Source organism: Saccopteryx bilineata, chromosome 3 (assembly GCF_036850765.1).
Source record: "Saccopteryx bilineata isolate mSacBil1 chromosome 3, mSacBil1_pri_phased_curated, whole genome shotgun sequence".
Lineage (NCBI taxonomy): Eukaryota > Metazoa > Chordata > Mammalia > Chiroptera > Emballonuridae > Saccopteryx > Saccopteryx bilineata.
Window position 1 is genome coordinate 267,960,828 of NC_089492.1, and position 20,100 is coordinate 267,980,927.

General features: G+C 48.9%; 1 protein-coding gene across 2 annotated transcripts in view; it reads left to right on the forward strand.

Annotated features, from left to right (window-relative positions):
- Positions 1–20,100, forward strand: part of CSMD2 (CUB and Sushi multiple domains 2) — a 606,087-nt gene that overhangs the window by 525,732 nt on the left and 60,255 nt on the right. For both annotated transcript variants that reach the window (XM_066269721.1, XM_066269723.1), the window contains exons 43-49: positions 1,298–1,475; positions 3,219–3,364; positions 11,545–11,625; positions 12,312–12,425; positions 13,440–13,628; positions 16,851–16,997; positions 19,611–19,799. In XM_066269721.1, coding sequence (XP_066125818.1) covers positions 1,298–1,475; positions 3,219–3,364; positions 11,545–11,625; positions 12,312–12,425; positions 13,440–13,628; positions 16,851–16,997; positions 19,611–19,799 — 1,044 coding nt within the window. The remainder of the gene's footprint in view (positions 1–1,297; positions 1,476–3,218; positions 3,365–11,544; positions 11,626–12,311; positions 12,426–13,439; positions 13,629–16,850; positions 16,998–19,610; positions 19,800–20,100) is intronic.

Here is a 20,100-nt window from a genome sequence, read left to right on the forward strand (position 1 = left end):
TCTTAGCACATGGTGGCCCTCCTCAGGGAACACTGCTCTCCTCTTCTGCTCTGCCCGCTTAGCCCTTTGTCACCCTCAGGTCTGAGTCTATATGTGCATTCTCCCAGGGATCCCTCCCGACACTCACAAAACCAGATGAGGGGCTCCCCTAAAAGTCCTGTGGCACTCCACACGGATGGCATGCGCCCCCTGTAGATGCTGGCGCACGTGGTTGCAGCCTGGTGGACCGCGAGTGCCGTGGAACAAAACCATGCGGCATCCTTGCTCCCCGGTCTCCCCAGGCCGTGCCTGGCACCACGGGGATATTCAGACATGTGGGCAGAGCGTGTCCACGTACCTCTTTCAGGATACATTTGCCTTCACGGGGCCTGTCCCCTGCTTGGAGGCATTGGGTACAGTGTGTCCCCATAGCTGCTTGATGTCCCACAGCAGCCAAACGCACTCGTGATTCTGGCCCAGGTTTTCTTCACCCAGAATCAGGTTTTTTTCCCCCCGAATCTGACCTGTATGGAGACCTCAGGACCTCTTCATCCCCCCACCCAAAAGCCTAGGTCACAGTGAGTCTAAACTTAGGCATCACTTGCGGGAGACAGGAAGACAGGGAGAGAGAGCCGCATCTCTGTAGCAGAGGCCTTGTCTACGACACGGGGACCAGGCTGGACATTTTCCGTGTATGGTTCACCTGACCACCACACAGTCCCGTGGGGGGAGGGGGCGTTATTTTTAGTCTCGTTTGACAGGTGAAGAAAAAAGACTACACTTCTTGTCTAAGGTCCGCCCATCCTGTGAACCCAGCCTTAGGTGTCACCACAAGAACCCTCAGCTCTGAAGTCCAGACCAGAAGTGCCACTCTGAGACTCTTAAGAGTAAATAAAAAGAGCACCTTTCAAAATTTTCTTAGCTCTTCTCAGCAGAAGTGCCGCAGCTCTAACGCCCGCCTTCCGTTTCTAGGAAAGGAGAGGGGAGAGCTTTGTTTAGTGTGTCCTTCATCCCGGATAGGTGTCACCCATGAGACAGAGAGTCAGGGAGGGGGAGGCTGAAGCAGGCCTGTCACAGAGTAACCTGCACCGGAAGATTGGGCTGGATGGGGAGGGGTGTGTTGGGACTGGCAGCAGGGGGGGGGGGGGCGGTGAGCCAGGCCCGGCCACCCTCGGCCCCATGGCCTCTCCCCATCCCACCCGATCTCCTTGAACCAGAGGATTCGTGCTGGGCGCTGGGACTTCATAGGAAGTCATCTGTGTTCTCAGGCAGGAGGCGATCTCCAGCCCTCATCTGTGTCTGTGTTCCCTCTCTGCAGTCCCCTGCGGTGGGAACATCACTTCTTCCAATGGCACCGTGTACTCGCCTGGCTTCCCCAGTCCATACTCCAGCCCCCAAGACTGTGTCTGGCTGATCACTGTGCCCATTGGTCATGGCGTCCGCCTCAACCTCAGCCTGCTGCAGACAGAGCCCTCCGGAGACTTCATCACCGTCTGGTAGGGTCAGCTGCCGCGTTAACAGCCAATATGAGAACAGCATTAGCTCTAAGCTGGATTAGCCATCTGTTTGTTCGGCACACCAAGAGCTGACTGGATGTGCATGGCCATCAGCCTCCTGGGTTCCAAATAAACCCAGTGGAATGAGGGCTCAGCTTCAGTTGGCCCTCTGACTCCTTGAAGGGAGAGTAATGGGAGGGCATTGGTTCTGGACCTGGAGGCCCGCTAGGGGTCCACGAAAGTACCAATGGGTGTGTGAGTAGGAGTGGGTGTAGTTACGCAGACTTCTCTCAATGCTTCCAGAGCCTAAACAGAAATTCTACATTCACCCAAAATAAGCTACCCAGACCAATGAAAGAGCTTTGGGGTGGAATTCTGTGAGGTCTCACCCCGGGCCCCCACTGTCCCGCAGAACTTCTGTGGTGATGGAAATAGTCTTTAACTGTGCCGTCCAATGTGGTAACCACTAGCTACAGTATCTGTCGAGTACTTGATGTGATGAGAGTGACTGAGGAGCTGATTTTTTAAACTTCATTTAATTTTAATTAATTTAGCCCTGGCCGGTTGGCTCAGCGGTAGAGCGTCGGCCTAGCGTGCGGAGGACCCGGGTTCGATTCCCGGCCAGGGCACACAGGAGAAGCGCCCATTTGCTTCTCCACCCCTCCGCCGCGCTTTCCTCTCTGTCTCTCTCTTCCCCTCCCGCAGCCAAGGCTCCATTCGAGCAAAGATTGCCCGGGCGCTGGGGATGGCTCTGTGGCCTCTACCTCAGGCGCTAGAGTGGCTCTGGTCGCAACATGGCGACACCCAGGATGGGCAGAGCATCGCCCCCTGGTGGGCGTGCCGGGTGGATCCCGGTCGGGCGCATGCGGGAGTCTGACTGTCTCTCCCCGTTTCCAGCTTCAGAAAAATGGAAGAAAAAAAAAATTAATTTAAATGTAAATAGCCATGATTAGCCTGATAATTACCACATTGAACAGCCAAGCTTTGAGTTATATCGTTAGGATATCTCAAGTTAATTTTAAAATAGGAATATGAATTAGTTGATAAGTGGGGTTTCCTAGACAGGTTTTTTTTTCCAAACTACTTGATATTTAGGACAAAGATATAATTATAAAATTCCTTTTTACTGCCATCCTGAGAACCGATAGAGGACAGTGGGATTCTCTTCCCCAGACTCCCAGGGAGAGGTGACCGTAACCAGGCTTCCCCGGGTGAATTTCCAGCTACATTTCCAGGCAATGGCAAGGAACAGATGGAAGGGACTAGATAAGTTTTGGGAGAAGAAATCCTTTGCCCAGGAAGGGGGCATGGCTCTGTCTCTGTGCCTGGGGACAGGGAGGCGGGGCTGGCATAGACCGCAGCATGAGCCTCCTGCACATACATCTTCCACAGCCTGTTCCTGGGCTGCCCGGGGCTGGAGAACTGGAGAACCTGCAGGAAGACCCGCAGCCATGCTCCGCGGCTCCCTGATTCTCGGGGGAGACGCTCTAAGGAGGCGGGGCTGGTGAGGAATCAGGTGAATGAGGAATCAACGTTGGTCTTCACCAACCCTATCAGCTTTGTTGGGAGACCGAGTTGGGAGAGATTGATGAGAGGTGTTTAGGAAGTTGGGGAAGACAGGGTTGGGTACAAGAAAAGTCACAGCCAGCCACTCCAGGTCTCTCTTAAGGCCACTGATAGTGCCGGGTAGAGTAGGCAGCCATAGTGACTCGTGACGTGCCAGGACCTTCTTTCCTACTGCAGGGATGGGCCACAGCAGACAGCTCCACAGCTTGGCGTTTTCACCAGGAACTTGGCCAAGAAAACAGTGCAGAGCTCAACCAACCAGGTCCTGCTCAAGTTCCACCATGATGCGGCCACGGGCGGGATCTTCGCCGTAGCCTTCTCCGGTCAGTATGGAAGCCTGGTCTGGTGGGAGGGGCCAGGCCCTCGAGTCAAGGCTGGGCTTGAGCCCTGGCTCTGCCGTTCCCAGTTATGTGACTTTGAATGACTTACATGGTTTCTTAGCCTTGGTGTCTTCAGAGTTTTGAGAATTAAATGTGTTAGCGTATGTGATATCTCCCAGCACAGGGCTCCATAAATGTAAAAGTTTCCGACCACCTCCACCCCACCAAGGCAGAGAGGCACATGACATTGATCCTTGGCGCTAAGTTCAAGCTTAGAGGCAGCAGAGTGAGGCTTCTGATCCCACGTGTTGACATCAACTCACTGGCTGGTTATCTATCTACCTGTGTCACAGCTTGTCCTCTGCCCCTGCTGGAGGGTTGTCCCACCCCATGGGCATCCGGGGCCCCTGTTGACTTCACAGGAGGTGCTGTGCAGAAATAACGTCATGGAGAATTCAAGCAGGAAGAGTGGGTTTGTCCTTATCGACAGCCAGTTTCCTTCTGAGAGTCCAAAGTTGTGAGACTGGACATTTCTTCATTTTTGTCATAGTGGACACAGCATAGAGAAACTGGTAGAAAGTTCTTAGTGGGCTGGCACTCACCTATGAAATAATCTTCCGTGTTTATAATTTTCAGAGCATTGCATATATTTGAACTCGAAGTCAGGAAAGCTTGGCTTTCTACCTGGCTCCGCCTTGAGCCAGGTGTGCTACCTTGGATAGGTCTGTCCCCCAACCTCAGACCTCAGCTTCTTTACCGGCAGAATGAAGGGCTTGGAGCTGGTGATTTGTAAGACTTCTGTGAGGTATTAAGGTAGATTTTGTTATCTTCTCTTTACAAATGAAGAAATGAGGGCCAAGGAAGACTTGGCCAAAACCACACACTGAAATCTCAGTTCTGTCCCCAGTTCTTTGAGTTCTACACTCTCTGCTTTGGTGGGACAATTAGGTGGGGCAAAAGTAGGTTTACAGTTGTTTTTATGAAAAATAATACAATAAGCCCTGGCCGGTTTGCTCAGTGGTAGAGCGTCGGCCTGGTGTGCAAAAGTCCTGGGTTCGATTTCCGGCAGGGCACACAGGGGAAGCGCCCATCTGCTTCTCCACCCCTCCCCCTCTCCTTCCTCTCTGTCTCTCTCATCCTCCCGCAGCCGAGGCTCCACTGGAGCAAAGATGGCCCGGGCGCTGGGGATGGCTCCTTGGCCTCTGCCCCAGGCGCTAGAGTGGCTCTGGTCACAACAGAGTGACGCCCCCGGAGGGGCAAAGCATCGCCCTCTGGTGGGCAGAGCGTCGCCCCCTGGTGGGCGTGCCGGGTGGATCCCGGTCGGGTGCATGCAGGAGTCTGTCTGACTGTCTCTCCCCGTTTCCAGCTTCAGAAAAATACAGAAAAAAATACAATAATTAATAAATAATAACACAAGCATAAATTGTGTTTTGCATAGCCACACTGTAAACCTACTTTGCCCCACCCTGCATATGGTGTTATGGCATAACAGGCATTTGTAGTAGCTTGAATACATTTAGCCCTAAGCACTTGGAAGAGGTAATGATAGACAGACAGAGAGAAATATAGAGAAACTCTCATGTGGCCTGACCTGTGGTGGCGCAGTGGATAAAGCGTCGACCTGGAAATGCTAAGGTCGCCGGTTCGAAATCCTGGGCTTGCCTGGTCAAGGCACATATGGGAGTTGATGCTTCCAGCTCCTCCCCCCGTCTCTCTCTCCTCTCTCTCTCTGTCTCTCCTCTCTAAAATGAATAAAGAAAAAAAGAAAAAAGAAACTCTCATGTTAAGAACACAGGCCACCATAGCCAAAGCATAGCTCAACCACCATTCCCAGGGCTCTGTGGCCCAACCTGAGCATAATGCGGTTTCTCAAAACCATTTTCCACATAAACGATCCGGTGCTCCTTGCAGGAATGGTTGATTCCAGGACCAGAGCAGGGGAAGCACCAGGTGAGGCGCAGCACCCTGGGGCAGAAAGCAAGGATATGCTCCAGGAACCAGGCCGACATGCCGGGAGGACTAGAGCTGGCTCTGAAGGGCTCCCACTGACAACAATGGGGATAACTTGAGCATCAAAGTAATTAACATTGGTAACAAATGGGTGACCTGTTGAATTAACCAGGACACCTGTGTATATATCCATGCAAATATTAACTAATGAATTACTTAATTAAAAATATATGAGGAGCAGGATATTAAGCCTCAAACTGCCTCCTCACACAATGACTACAAAGGGAAAAAAGGAACTTTATAGTGGAGAAACCTGGAGGACACCACCTTAATCAAGTGACTCAAGTGAGCACCGTCAGTGTGGGACAAATCATTCGCCACCCGACAGCACGCAGCGAGAGCCCAGCGTCACGTCCGTGACTGTCTATCCCGCTGAAGGTGCACACCCTAAATCTAATCGTGAGGAGTCAGACAAACCTAAATTGAGGGAATGAGTGAGACACGTGGGGAGATGTCCAGGTAGGTTCCCGGTGGCCTTTCAGTTCCTTGTCCTCGCCCTTTATGAAGTCTGGCTACAAATGCACCCTGGTTTCTCTCCTCTGTGAGGTTTTCTGCCTCTTCTACCCCGGATTGATTCGTTACTTTCACCCAAGGTTCCTCATTAACAACGTCTAGGACCCAGCAGTCCTACCTCTGGGGATTGTGCAAAGACATGTGTATGAAGATATTACTTGAAAAGATAAATTAGAATCGGTCCAAATGTAAGATGATAGGCGATTGGGTGTGCAAATTATGAGTTACATGGAGAAAAATATGGTCACTAATAATTATTCAAGTGGACCACAATTCATTGCTTAAGGGAAATCTTTATATTCAGTGAAAAAAAATCAAATGATTTTAAGGAGCTCAGATGATGGTGTAACCAAAGCACGTAATGATCATGGACTCCTAACCTAGAACCTAGACTGCAGCCAGCCCTTGTCAGATTCGTGAGAGAGAGATACAGGAACAATGGTAAAGGGAGATGTTTTGTTTTGTTTTATTTTTAATTTTTTTAAAATTCATTTTAGAGACAAGAGAGAGTGAGAGTGAGAGAGAGATAGAGAGAAAGGGAGGAAGAGCAGGAAGCATCAACTCCCATAGGTGCTTTGACCAGAGAAGTTCAGAGTTTTGAACTGGCGACCTCAGCGTTCCAAGTCGACGCTCTATCCACTGCGCCACCACAGGTCGGGCTAAAGGGAGATGTTTTAATATTACCTGAGCTTGGACTGCAAACCCAGATTCAGAGTCTGGAGTCATCTGGTATACTGAATCATGAGAAACTATATTTTTACCCTCCTCTAACTTGGCTTTAAAAACTCTGATGAAAGGCCAGTTTCACACCCTCGTCAGCATGAGAAAGAACATACCCAGAAAGAGTCAGCAAGAAAGAATACAAAGTACAGTGACCTACAGTGGCGACCGCTGAGCCGACCACTGCTGGACAGGGAGCAGTGAGCTGTCCCCATCATTTAGCCTGTCAGCACGTCCTGGCGTGTGACTGAGCAGTACCAGTGCCTCACCCTGAGCGGGCGTAGGAGGAGAGCGACGAAATGACACGGAGGAGTCCTGACTGTCCTCCTGCCCTTGAGTTCCGTAGCAGTAACACCGCAGGTGCAATGTGTGTTTGGGGAAAAGGGGTTCTCTGGAGAAGATCGATGGTCATGCACCAAAATGCTAACAAGAGTTATGCCCAAGTGGTGGGATTTAGGGAACTTGCCTTTTATTTCTTTTCTGTATTTTACCAGCTCTGCACGGAGCAAAAATATATACTTTTTAGAAAATGTCATTTAAAAATATGTCATGGGAGATCACCCCAGTCGAACGAGTCACCACAAAATATAAAATACCCCAGGCTGTGTTTAGATTTATTCTTATTGATTTTTTTTTTTCCTAGAAAAGTCAAGTATATCTTAGAAGGTTTTAGGCGGTATGTGTTGTTGTTTTTTTCACTGTTATGACCCTTCATTATTCAACTTAAGTTTTTATTTTTTGTGTATGGAACTCTGTTTCCAGGACAAATTTTACTTATGCACTTTTAAATCATTTTTTTATTATTCAATTAAAGTTGACATATGAAATTATGTTAACTCCAGGTGTACATCCCAGTGATTAGACCTTCTATAACTTACTAAGTGATCATCCCAATATGTCTCCTACCCATCTGATGCCACGCATACTATTGACTACATTCCCTGTGCCATACTTGACATCCCCACGTCTGTTCTGTACCTACCAATCTATACCTCTTAACCCCCTCGCCTTTTCCACCCATCCTCCCTTCACCATCGCCCCAGCCCCTCTCCCATCTGGGAACTGCCAAAATGTTCTCTGTATCTATGAGTCTGTTTCTGTTCTGCTTGTTTATTTATTTTGTTTTTTTTAGATTGAATTGTTGATAGATGTGTATTTTTTGCCATTTTACTGTTCAAATTTTTCTTTTTTTTCTTCTTTTTCTTAAAGAGGACCCTTTAACATTTCATGTTTGGTGGTGATGAACTCCTTTAGTTTTTTTCTTGTCTGGGAAGCTCTTTATCTGTCCTTCAATTCTATGTTTTTTTAAGATTTTATTTATTCATTATAGAGAAGGGGGGGGGGGGAGCAGGAAGCATCAACTCCCATATGTGCCTTGACCAGGCAAGCCTAGGGTTTTGAACCGGCAACCTCAGCGTTTCCAGGTTGACGCTTTATCCACTGCGCCACCACGGGTCAGACTTGTCCTTCAATTCTAAATAACAGCTTTGCTGGGTAGAGTAATCTTGGTTAAAGGTCCTTGCTTTCCATCACTTTGAATATTTCTTGCCTATCCTTCTGGCCTACAAAGTTTGTGTTGAGAAATCAGCTGGTAGTCTTATGGGAACTCTCTTGTAGGTAATTAACTACTTTTTCCTTGCTGCTTTTAAGATTCTCTCTTTGTCTTTAATTTTTTGAATTTTAATTATGATGTCTCTTGGTGTGGGCCTCTTTGAGGTCATCTTGTTTTAAAGATATGCATGAGGGTGAGAGAATGAAAGGTATCAAAATATTTTTTAATCTCTATAAAACATTGAGAATTGGTTATATAAAAATTTAATATTTCTGTTAATTAAAAGAGCACCCTAAAGTAATAGAAGCCAATGATAAATTGGGAAAATACATTTAACAAGCAAAAGTGAATCTTACAAATACAGAGTTCTTCAAACATTTAAGAAAAATAAGGGCAAAGGGCATGAATAGAGAGTTAAAAAGACAAATGCAAAAAATCTATTACTATATGAAAAAATGTTTAAGCTAACTAGTTATCAAATGCCAACTAAAAGGAGAGAAATGCTATTCTTTAGGTTGTTTATCAAGTTAACAGACAGTAAGATTGATGACTTTTCCCAAAGAGCCCTAGATTCTGTGAGGGCAAGGCCTGGGTCTGTGTACTCTTGTCAACAGCTGAGGCAGTGTCTGACCCAGGGTGAGCCCTCCCTACAGACCATTAAATGAATAGAATGAAAGAAGCAAGGTAGCGCCCAGTGTTGGAGAAACTGACACTGTTGACAGTATCTGTTGGAGTAATTTTCCTGGAGAGAATGATGGTAGCATGCATCAGATGCAGTCATGGTCCCTCCTGGTTTGTGTTAAATCTAGATTAAACCTGCTTGGTTATCCCAAGAGTGTCTCTTAGTTTCAAAACCCGTACTTCATAAGGCTTATGTATTGCTCAATATGACATTTTTCAGCGGACACATCTGTAGAAAAAAATTAAAGTTAAATCCTCAGAACATAATATGACAGTTAAAAAAAAAAAAGAAAGAAAGAAATGATACTCCAGAAAACGTCTAAGTTACATTCCACCTATAATTGGTAAAATGCCACAATCCCGTGTGAACATTTGGACTGTCTGTCCCAGATGCTGCTAGCTCTGAGAGTCAGCACAGCACAGTGCTCACTGTGAGCCGTACTCCACCACCTCGTGTGTCCTAGATGCACTCCTGCTGTGTCTTTCATGTTTAGCCCTTGTTTCTGCCTAGGGTTTTACAGTGTCTCAAGCTGAGAACGTTCCCATGATGCGCTGAATGTTTATGGTAGATTTGCAAAGTGTACATGTTGCAATGCCGGGAATCACTGTTTTGTTACAACTGTATTCATCGTTGGGTGATCGTGAAATGGTGTTTTAAGAATTTAACGTCTAGCATAATGGTTTGTTGTGTATATATACATATTTTAGTTTTAAATACTTTTGGGGTTACTCCTTAGAGTCTTTTCCCGTTTAAGTAGTGGAAAATAGGCTCCTAGTTATCATCTTTGCATAGTACATCTGTGGGGGTTACGGGGTAGGGGAGAGGAGAGGGAGAGGGTTGGAGGAGGGGAGGGGCACAAAGAAAACCAGTTAGAAGGTGACAGAAGACAATTGGACTTTGAGTGATGGGAATGCATCATAATCAAATGTCAAAATAACCTAGAGATGTTTTCTCTGAACATATGTACCCTGATTTATCAATGTCACCCCATTAAAATTAGTTAAAAAAAAGAAAGAAAAAGAGAAAGCGGCAAAAAAAAGTAAAAATAAAAAATAAAAAACTTAACTGATTTCCAGAAATGGATTACTGACGTTGAGTAGAAGATGCCTGTACTTTAAATAGGTTATACAAGTTAATCATTCTCAGTTTAAAAAAAAAAGAAAGAAAGAAATTTATTAAAAATGCAAGTATAGAAGGATGTTCATCACAGCTTTATTTTAAATGGCAAAACTTTGGAAACCTAAATGGTTAACAATGGAGTATCAGTTAAATAACTTTGAGTAGGTTGTATAATTAAACACGGTGAATCATTTCAAATCATATTTTTTTAAAGAAATTTAATTATACGGGGAAATTCTTATAATACAGTAAGCACACAAAGGTTGACACAAAATACATAGCCTGATGCAACTTTTGTAATAGAGCAATATTTCTATCTGCAGAGAAGAGAGACTCTAAGAAATTATAGTAAAGGGTTAACCACAGCAGTCTCAGAGGGGGCAATGGATGAGTTTAATTTTCTGCCTACTGTTTTCATAGAAAACCTCATATTTTCTTTAATCACAATGTATTACATTTATAATTTTAAAAAAAAGAATGCTATTTTTAAGAAACATAAAAATTGAGTTGAGTTGATTTTGGAAATAACAGCAGCGGTGACAGCAGCAGCTAACATTTGTGTGGCTCTTAACCACAAGGCCGGTAATGAGTAAGGAACGAGTTATGAGCCCACACTGAACTGTGTGCCTTAGTAACACCATCCACGCACAATCCAGTCTCTGCCCAGAGGGATGGTTTCCATTTAGAAAACCCACTGAAGCCAGTGGTGTTTAGGCAAAGGTCAGGAGGTAAACAAGCTGACTCCAGTGGTCACTCACAGAAGCCACACACAGTGTTTAGATCAGGGGTCCCAAAACTTTTTACACAGGGGCCAGTTCACTGTCCCTCAGACCATTGGAGGGCTGGACTTTAAAAAAAAACTATGAACAAATCCCTGTGCACACTGCACATATCTTATTTTAAAGTAAAAAGACAAAACAGGAACAAATACAATATTTAAAATAAAGAACAAGTAAATTTAAATCAACAAACTGACCAGTATTTCAATGGGAACTATGCTCCTCTCACTGACCACCAATGAAAGAGGTGCCCCTTTCAGAAGTGCGGCGGGGGCCGGATAAATGGCCTCAGGGGGCCGCATGCGGTCTGCAGGCCGTAGTTTTGGGACCCCTGATTTAGATCCTGAGTGTTGGAAACTTGATGGGCTTTGGCAGCAGCCAGACCTGGATTCGTGTCCTGCCTGTGCCATTTCCCTCCTGTGTAACCTTGGAGGAGTGACTGAACCCTTCTGAACCTCGGCTTCCTCATACGCAGAGTAAGCACAGCTCACAGGGGCATCAGCTACTGTGACAATTAAAGATGACAGTGTGTGAAAGTGCCTGACACGTAGTTGGTGCTCCATAAGGCTTCTTGTCCCTTCCTTTTAGTGCTAGTGACAGTCACTGTCTTCCTAGAATCTCTTTCCTTTATTGTTAGACTCATCAGCAAATAAGCAAATTAGTCCTTGGTTAACTTGCCCTGTGTACAGATGAGTAGTTGTGAACGTCTGATGTGCACGTGAGTGGGGGGTGAGACAGTGCAGCACCGACGGACTGCGTGCCCTGGAATGCTGTTCTGATACTGACTTGTCTGCTGTTGCCTTTTCAGCGTATCCACTCACCAAGTGCCCTCCTCCCACCATCCTCCCCAATGCTGAAGTCGTCACAGAGAACGAAGAATTCAATATAGGTACCACCTCCCAAACCATCAAGGAGGGGCCAGGCGGAGGTGGGGGCTGACCAGCAGGGCTCATCTCTCCTTCCTGTCCATGGAGAGAAACGATAGGCCTGGTGCAAGAGGGTTGGTGTTCTGTCCTGGCAAGTTAGCTCAGTTGGTTGGAGCATCATCTCGATGCACCAGGGTTGCAGGTTCGATACCCAGTTAGGACACATACAAGAATCAACCAATGAATGCATAAATAAGTGGAACAACAAATCAATGTATCCCCCTCCCTTCCTCTCTCTCTCTAAAATCAATTAAACAAATAACTAAATAGAGGGTTGGTATTCCATCAGCTGAGTTTACACCAAATATATTCACTCTTCCTTTTGACCACACCTGGACAGAGGAGCTAGGAATGCTGTTTTGTTTTGTTTTCCGTTATTTAAGTCAGTAGGTTTTTGAGAAATAAATTGGTGCAAGACACCGTAAAAAGTTCCTGGAATGTCAAAACATTCTTCGGCTCAGCAAGTCTGAGCTGTGAGAAGGGAGCAGTAGTTGTCTGCATCCTGGATTGGAGCTGAGCTAGTTATTGAAGCCTGAACAGACCCACCTCTGACCATCTTGCCTGGGAGTGGGTTCGAGGTCCTTAGGGGTGCTGACTAGCCCGCACTGGCCCTTTCCGGGGAATCCACATGATATCCTCTCTTCAATAGGTGACATCGTACGCTACAGGTGCCTCCCTGGCTTTACTTTAGTGGGAAGTGAAATCCTGACCTGCAAACTGGGATCTTACCTGCAGTTTGAAGGCCCACCCCCAATATGTGAAGGTAATTGCACTGAGTCATTTCTTTATGAGTCTCGAGTTCCTCAAAACAAAGCCCTGGTGTTACTCCTCTTGTATTCCCTGTCCCTGCCCAGGAAGGAAATGGTGAACCTTTGTTTGAATGAATGAATGAATGAGTGAGTAATTATTCTAGGTAGATTCTCTGCCCTGCTCCCAGGTCCAGGGTAAAGAATTGGCCATAGGGGCCACATTTATTTCTGCCTTCTTTTTGTCTAACTGGCATTCCCTGGAAATGGCATACTGATGATTGGAAGGAGGAAGTTCTGGGGCCCTGGGAAGGGATGTGTTCACACACCAACCTTGCCCTACTGGCGTACGAATGTGTTCAGGGTCCTGTGTCCTGAACTAGGCAACTGAGAGGCCATTGTTGTCTTCCTTCCAGCGGAGTACCTTGACGGAAGGTGAATTCACTTCACGAATTTATCCCAGCTGAGAGCAAAAACAATACTCTCTACTCACTTGCACATAGTGGCTGCTCAGTGTTGGCTATTATAATTACTAGTACTGCCACTGTTTTTAGTACTATTGCTACCAAGAAATATTTAATAACCTTCTCCCCTACCTCTCGGAAAGCAAGAGTAAGGATAAACTGCAATGTGGGTCATTAGTGAGGAAGAGAAGACCCATACACCCCAGAATTAGGCTGCCCCGATATGAATCGAGAAATTCAGTAGCTCTTTATTTCAGTTTATCTGTCCCACCCACCACCAAAACAACCAGCCCCCAATAAAAGTGAACTCCAGCCTTCGTCCTGTTCCAGAAACTCCTTGCTTTGCTCCAGCTGGCCGCGTCTGAGTCTCGGCAATGCGGTAACACCGACACAGAATCTGCGGTCACCTGTGCCATGAAGCAGCACAGTGATGGGTGTCGAGGTCTTGTTGGAATGTGCACAAATACTGGCTCTTCAGTCGTTGTCTTCGGCCCGGGGCAAAGCACGTGTGTTGCTCTAGTTCCTTCTCCAGCTCATGAACCTGGTATTTCTCTTTCTTTCTCCAAGTGCACTGCCCAACGAATGAGCTCCTGACAGATTCCACAGGAGTGATCCTGAGTCAGAGCTACCCCGGGAGCTACCCCCAGTTCCAGACCTGCTCTTGGCTGGTGCGAGTGGAGCCCGAATATAACATCTCCATCACAGTGGAGTACTTTCTCAGTGAGAAGCAGTATGATGAGTTTGAGATCTTTGATGGTGAGTCAAACACTGTATCACGCCCCGCTGCAGATGGCACGGGCTTGCTTTGGAACCCTAGAAGTCCATGCCGCAACCTCCCAGTTAGAGCTTTCCAGAGGCTCTGCGTGATGTCCTCTACCACAGAAACCCCAACACCGTGGGAGCTGGTGGGTTGTATGGCCTGAACCTGCTGCAGATCCCTTGCTTAATCTATCCCCCACTCACAGCTAGAATCCTGAATGTCAGTCAGTGAATGGGTCATAGCAGTACCACCAAGGGAAGAATATGCTACCTGCAAACCCCCCAAAGAAGCCCACCCAGCGTCATGCTTGTTTGTCTCTTGGTGGTTGAAGGGAAACGGTGCTGTAACCTGCTCTTTGATGTGAAGGAACTGTCTCAGCATGCCCTGGACCCCCGGGCCCGAAAAAGTTCACCTGAAACTTTGTAGAATTTATCTCTTACCCTCTCTAGACCACGTGTGTCTTGCAAAGACATCTGCACTAATTGTCCCTTCTGGCTCATCAGGTCTGATTAATACAGTGTCATCAATATAGAGAGCCGATATGTTCTATTCTGCAGGATGTCCAGATGGTCCACTTCTCTTCGTGCTGTATTATGTCAGAAAGCAGGAGAATTAACATAGCTCTGAGGCAAGACCATGAGTGCGTACTTTTGTCTATTGCATATGAATGCAAATTGCCTATGATCCTTCTTTCTGATGGGTGTGGAAGAGCATTACTAGATCAATAACTACATCCCATGTAACCAAGGCTATGTTAATCTGCTCTAATGAAGACAATACATCTGGAACAGCTACTGCATTTGAGGCTGCTACTTGCTGAGATGGACCTGGGCCAGGACTCCCATTTATTACCAACCCCCACCCTCAGAGCCTCTTCCCCCCCCCCCCGCTCTAGCAGAGGAGCCATGATAGTGCTTTGGGTCCCCAAGTATCAGCTTTTCATTCAAACTCAGTATCTGGAAGTCTTCAAAGTATCTTGACATTCCCTTTTCTCCAATATTCAGTTACCTGAGTAAATAGTGGCAGTCTTTTTTGGGTAAGAACTCAAGGAATCACTAGTATATACGATTAATGTTGTTTTATAGGGTTATTTCTTTTCCCCATGGGCACCCAGCCTCTCCTTCACCCAAAGTGTTCTGTCGTAAGAAACAAATGCTGGCTCTAGTCTCCAAATTGGGAGATTGGAGCTTTCCACTGGGATTAGCTTTCCTCACACTTTTGATCATATATTCATGATCTGGGTTTGGGGTTGTTGTTGTTTTTTTCTTTTTTTAGTGAGAGGAAGGGAGGCAGAGACAGACTCCCACGTGCGCCCCAATCAGGATCCACCCTGCAAGCCCACTAGGGGGTGACACTCCTCCCATCTGGAACATTGCTCCATTGCATCCAGAGCCATTCCTAGAGCCTGAGGCAGAGGCCATGGAGCCATCCTAATGGAGCTGCAGAAGGGGAGGAGGAGAGAGAGATAGAGAGAGAGAGAAGCGAGAGGAGGAGGGTGGAGAAGCAGATAGGCGCTTCTCCTGTGTGCCCTGGCCGGGAATTGAACCCAGGGCATCCACACACTGGGCCAACACTCTACCAGTGAGCCAGTAGGCCGGGGCCTTCATGATTTGTTTTGTTCATATATTCATTTATTTCGGCTCTCCGTTCACCTGCCCTTAAGGCTACCATGTTCTGTGAGCCATCTCGGTGGATCCTGCAGGCCAGGCCCTCCCAGCTGCCATTTCAGCCCTTACTTTCCCCTTTGGTAATTATGCCAACCTTGCTTCTGACTGTTCAGTGCTTCCACCTGGCCTCTGCATTCTAGAATCTTCTCACCCCCATCAATACTAGGAAGCCAGGTTCTGTGGCAGCACCTCCTCCCATCACTCGCGGCCTGCAGAGGACAGCCATCCCTCGGGTTGTCAGCGATGCCGGTGGTCACCCTCACCAGGGCGTCCCTTGTTGCTTCAGGACCTGGCGTGTCCTGCAGGTCCTCCTGAGGAACGCGGTCAGCCAGTGGGCGCTGTGGTCTGACGCAGTCCCCCTCCCCTGGCGTGCCGCTTCCCTGAGCCTCTCGCCCTCTTCCTTCGTGGTTTGTCCCAGCAGTTCTGATGGCTCTCCTGTGTTTAATGTGGTCCGTTACTTTTTTTTTTTTTGTATTTTTCTGAAGCTGGAAACGGGGAGAGACAGACAGACTCCCGCATGCGCCCGACCGGGATCCACCCGGCACGCCCACCAGGGGCAACGCTCTGCCCACCAGGGAGCTATGCTCTGCCCCTCCGGGGCGTCGCTGTGCCGCGACCAGAGCCACCCCAGCGCCTGGGGCAGAGGCCAAGGAGCCATCCCCAGCGCCCGGGCCATCTCTGCTCCAATGGAGCCTCAGCTGCGGGAGGGGAAGAGAGAGACAGAGAGGAAGGAGAGGGGGAGGGGTGGAGAAGCAGATGGGTGCTTCTCCTGTGTGCCCTGGCTGGGAATCGAACCCGGGACTTCTGCACGCCAGGCCGATGCTCTACCACTGAGCCAACCGGCCAGAGCCTGGTCCGTTACTTTTGACAAGCTTCCGAGAGCTGTTTCAGCCCCGCATTAGACCATCACTCGGGGGCTCTTTCCCGGGAGGTAAATCCTGTGTTTCGGATTATCGGCTTTATACTCTGCCTCCTTGAACCAGCCCCTCCCCCATGCACCTCCCAGGCATGGAAGGTGGGAAAAAAGAAGGGTGGGGAGCCTTTCTGGAAGCGCCTTAGAAAGGAAAGTGGGCAACTATGTTACTTACAGCATTGAGACTGGACGTTTTCCTCTAGCGTTATTGGGACACATTCAACCATAAAGACTGTTTCTCTATGGCAGACCCTGAGCTGTTTTCAGCACACACAGGAGAAGTAGGGTGGCAAGGTGGAAGAAGTTCCCAGGTTAAAAACCAGTCTTCCGTTAACCAGCTGCTGGACCTTGGGCAAGTCCCAAGATGGCAAATAGATTTCATCTCAATTGCTGTGCATTGGCAGTGGCTTCTGGGAGCCCCGCGTTAGAGATCGGGGGGCGGGGGGAGCCACTAGAGCAGGACCCGTGGACACAGAGAGAGGTGTGGAAGGACAAACGAGTGTGCTGACTCTCACCTGGTTACCCAACCACCCCGAGGAAGGGGAAGGCAGGGGGCGGTTACGTTAAAGGGATCGAGTCGAACATCTTGGGTGGCTGTGACAGCTTGTAACCCTGTGTGTCCTGTCCTCCCGTCCCAGGTCCCTCGGGACAGAGTCCTCTGCTGAAAGCTCTCAGTGGGAATTACTCGGCTCCCCTGATTGTCACCAGCTCGAGCAGCTCCGTGTACCTGCGCTGGTCATCGGACCACGCTTACAACCGGAAGGGCTTTAAGATTCGGTATTCAGGTGAGTCAAGCCCAAGGACCCACGAGAAGGGTCAAAGCCCGCGAGCCCCTTCGGTTTCTCACCCCAGACACCCACACAAGCCCTGGGCGACATCTTTGTCCATGGCGGAGCCTCTCTGTGGGACCGGGCTACCTTCTCCTCTTCCAAGGCTCTCCGCCTTTCACTGCACAAGCGTCCTTGACATTTTCCCACCTCCCCTCTTTCTAGTTCTTGCCCCACTTTTCGCCTCTTCCCTCTCTTCTGTGCACACTGCCGGCTTGTGTCTTTGACTAACCTTATTACATGTATATGATCGAGTAATGCTGAAAGGTGATCCCCTCCTTAGCCCTGCTGGAATGTTAATAAAACTTCCTTAAAACTGAAAAACCCTAAGATGGAGGCCTCCGATTGGTGAGTGTGAGGCAGGCAGCCCATCGAAGGGCTCCAGCTTCAGTCCGGGAGCCTCTTTTCTGCTCGGCAAGCCGTTTCTCCTGGGCAGAGTCAGAGCAAAGCTGGGCAGTCGGACAGCCCCGCAGGGCAGCGATCCGATCCGCAGGGAGCACGGACATACCCCGGGGAATGTAGGGAGACTGAGGAAACCGAGTTTATCTGAACTCACATTCTGGGGATTACTGCCTGTGATTGGAAAGAAACGTGATGAGCTGCTGGGTCCCCAGCTTGAGGGGGAGTGGCCCCGTGAACTGCTGGCTGGGCTCTGTACCCCGGAGGCACGGAGGAACTGCTGGTGACCACGGCAGCGCCCCCAAGCACCGGGTCCCCGCGGCACGCTTCCCCTGCCGGTGTTGGGCCCGCCTTCCAAATCAGCGTTGGACAAATGTTTAAAGAATATTGGTTAGAAAGGATGTCAGATTGTAGCCTGCCTGAGGTACCACTTGTCTTACTCCACCTCTCCCCCTGGGCCACCTACTCGGAAGGCCAGCCCAAACGTAGTGGGCCGCTGGAAGTCCTGAGGGACTTAGGGGTGGGACTTGAGGGGCCAGCAAGCCAGATGAAGCCTGGGGGGGGGGCCTGCGAGGAGAAGGGTCTTTCCTCGTTGAGCCGTTTCCTCTGCAAAGTTGACCCTAAATTCCTTTTCCCCCATATACACAAGGGAGAAGGTGGCACCATGACCCCCAGGGGCATTGATTAGCTGTGTCACTAACTAGCTACATGATTGTTAGACAAGTCACCTTAACCCCTCCTGGCCTTACTTTCCTCCTGATGGAAAAGAAACCTGCAGGCTCCTCTCAGGGAGAGTCAGGCTGACTTCCCAGCAGCTGCTCGCACGCGAGGGTAGCAGGGCTGTTGAGTAGCATCTCCTCGTGCTGGTTGCTCAACTAGGGACTGAAAGCCATTAAGGAGTTGCCTTTTTTCCATGATGTCTTTAAAGACTAACCACATGTTTGGGGGTAATGAGTCAGTTGTAATTACAATGCATATGCCACGTAGAAAATGAATTAATCACGGGGTGAAGCAATTAGCACTTAATTAAAATACAGTAGACTTGGTGTAATTTGCAAACGCCTCTATCACTGTGATTACGTCTTATTTTATTACCGAGAGCCTTGTTCTTGACTGAGGTAGACGCATCAATATAATGCACCCAGGATGCAGGTGGCAAAGCGGGAGGTAGGACACACATCTGGCTGGGAAGGGCGGGCAGTTAGAGCACATCTCACCGGCAGAAGGGCGCGAGGACCTCACCGTGGGGGGGAACGCAGCCAGGACCTGGCACCCTCATTCCACCCGTGCCCGCCGAGGAGACCCAACCAGGGGCTCTCAGGGAAACCGAGGGGCGCACTCTGCCTGTTCCTTTGCTCACCCTTCCTTCCCGGTCTCACAGATCTTCCCAGGGGGTCCCTTGGCAGGATTGTTTATTGCAAGCTCTCTGCGGCTGGGTTTTTGTCTGCTTCTTCACTGTTGTGTTCCCAGCACATCAGACAGGACCAAGCACGTAACAGACGCTCTGTACCCATTTGCTGAATAAGCGAATACATTAAAGCCATACATGGAGGGGGAATGAGGACTGTGGGTTCTCCGCCCTGGATGGCCACAGCCTCCTCTCTCTCCCCCCTCCACAGGGCAGGAGGAAGGAGAAGGACTATTTATTGAGCACTGAGTGCGCTAGGCTGGGCTGGGCTGCATATATTTTTTGGACCACTGAAATAGAATCATGTGATTCTATTTCAGTGGTCCAAAAAATATATGCAGTAAAGGTTACCAATTCCAACAGACAGGCACAGAGACTGGAGCGGACTGGGCGCCAGGAATTAGGCCGAGTCACACACAGGCCTGGAAAGGTCAGAGACGAGACTGAGTGCAGCCCGGACTGACTCCATTGGTGCTGTTTTCTGTGTCTCCTTGGTTACTGGAGGGATTTGAGAGCCTGAACTTGGCTGTGCGGCTCAGGCCACAGAGGGGCCTGGTGCTTCACGATGCTTCCTTTCCTTTGGCTCTCCTAACCTGTCTGGCCAGCTTTCAGTCTCAACCCCTCCGACCTTCCTGCCTAGCAGCGGGCCTGGCTGGGCAGAGACAAGGAAATGGGGGGAGGGTGGGGGCAGGGCACACAGGAAGGAGCATTTCTGTCCATCTGTCCGCTTGAGCACGGTCCCCTGACCTCATCTTCTTGTTCAGCTCCCTACTGCAGCCTGCCCAGGGCTCCGCTCCACGGCTTCCTTCTGGGCCAGACCAGCACCCAACCTGGAGGCTCCATCCACTTCGGCTGCAATGCCGGCTACCGCTTGGTGGGACACAGCATGGCCATTTGTACCCGGCACCCCCAGGGCTACTACCTGTGGAGTGAGGCCATTCCTCTTTGTCAAGGTGAGAAGCGGGTGGGAAGGGGGTAACCGGTGGCTCAGATCCCACTCACATCTTAGGTTTGTCCCAGGACCAACCACTTCCAAAGGAGGGATTTCCTCATTGATAATTAATTCTTCCTTTCAAGAAGCATATAAAGATCCACATATCTTTAGCCCTGTGGATAGACATATGCATAAAACACGACCTCATACATTCAGGGCGATGAGAGAGATGGATATTAGCCATATACACTCACGACGACAGAGGGAGGCAGTGCTGTACCGGGAAGGGAATACACACGTGGTATTGAACTCGGGGGTAA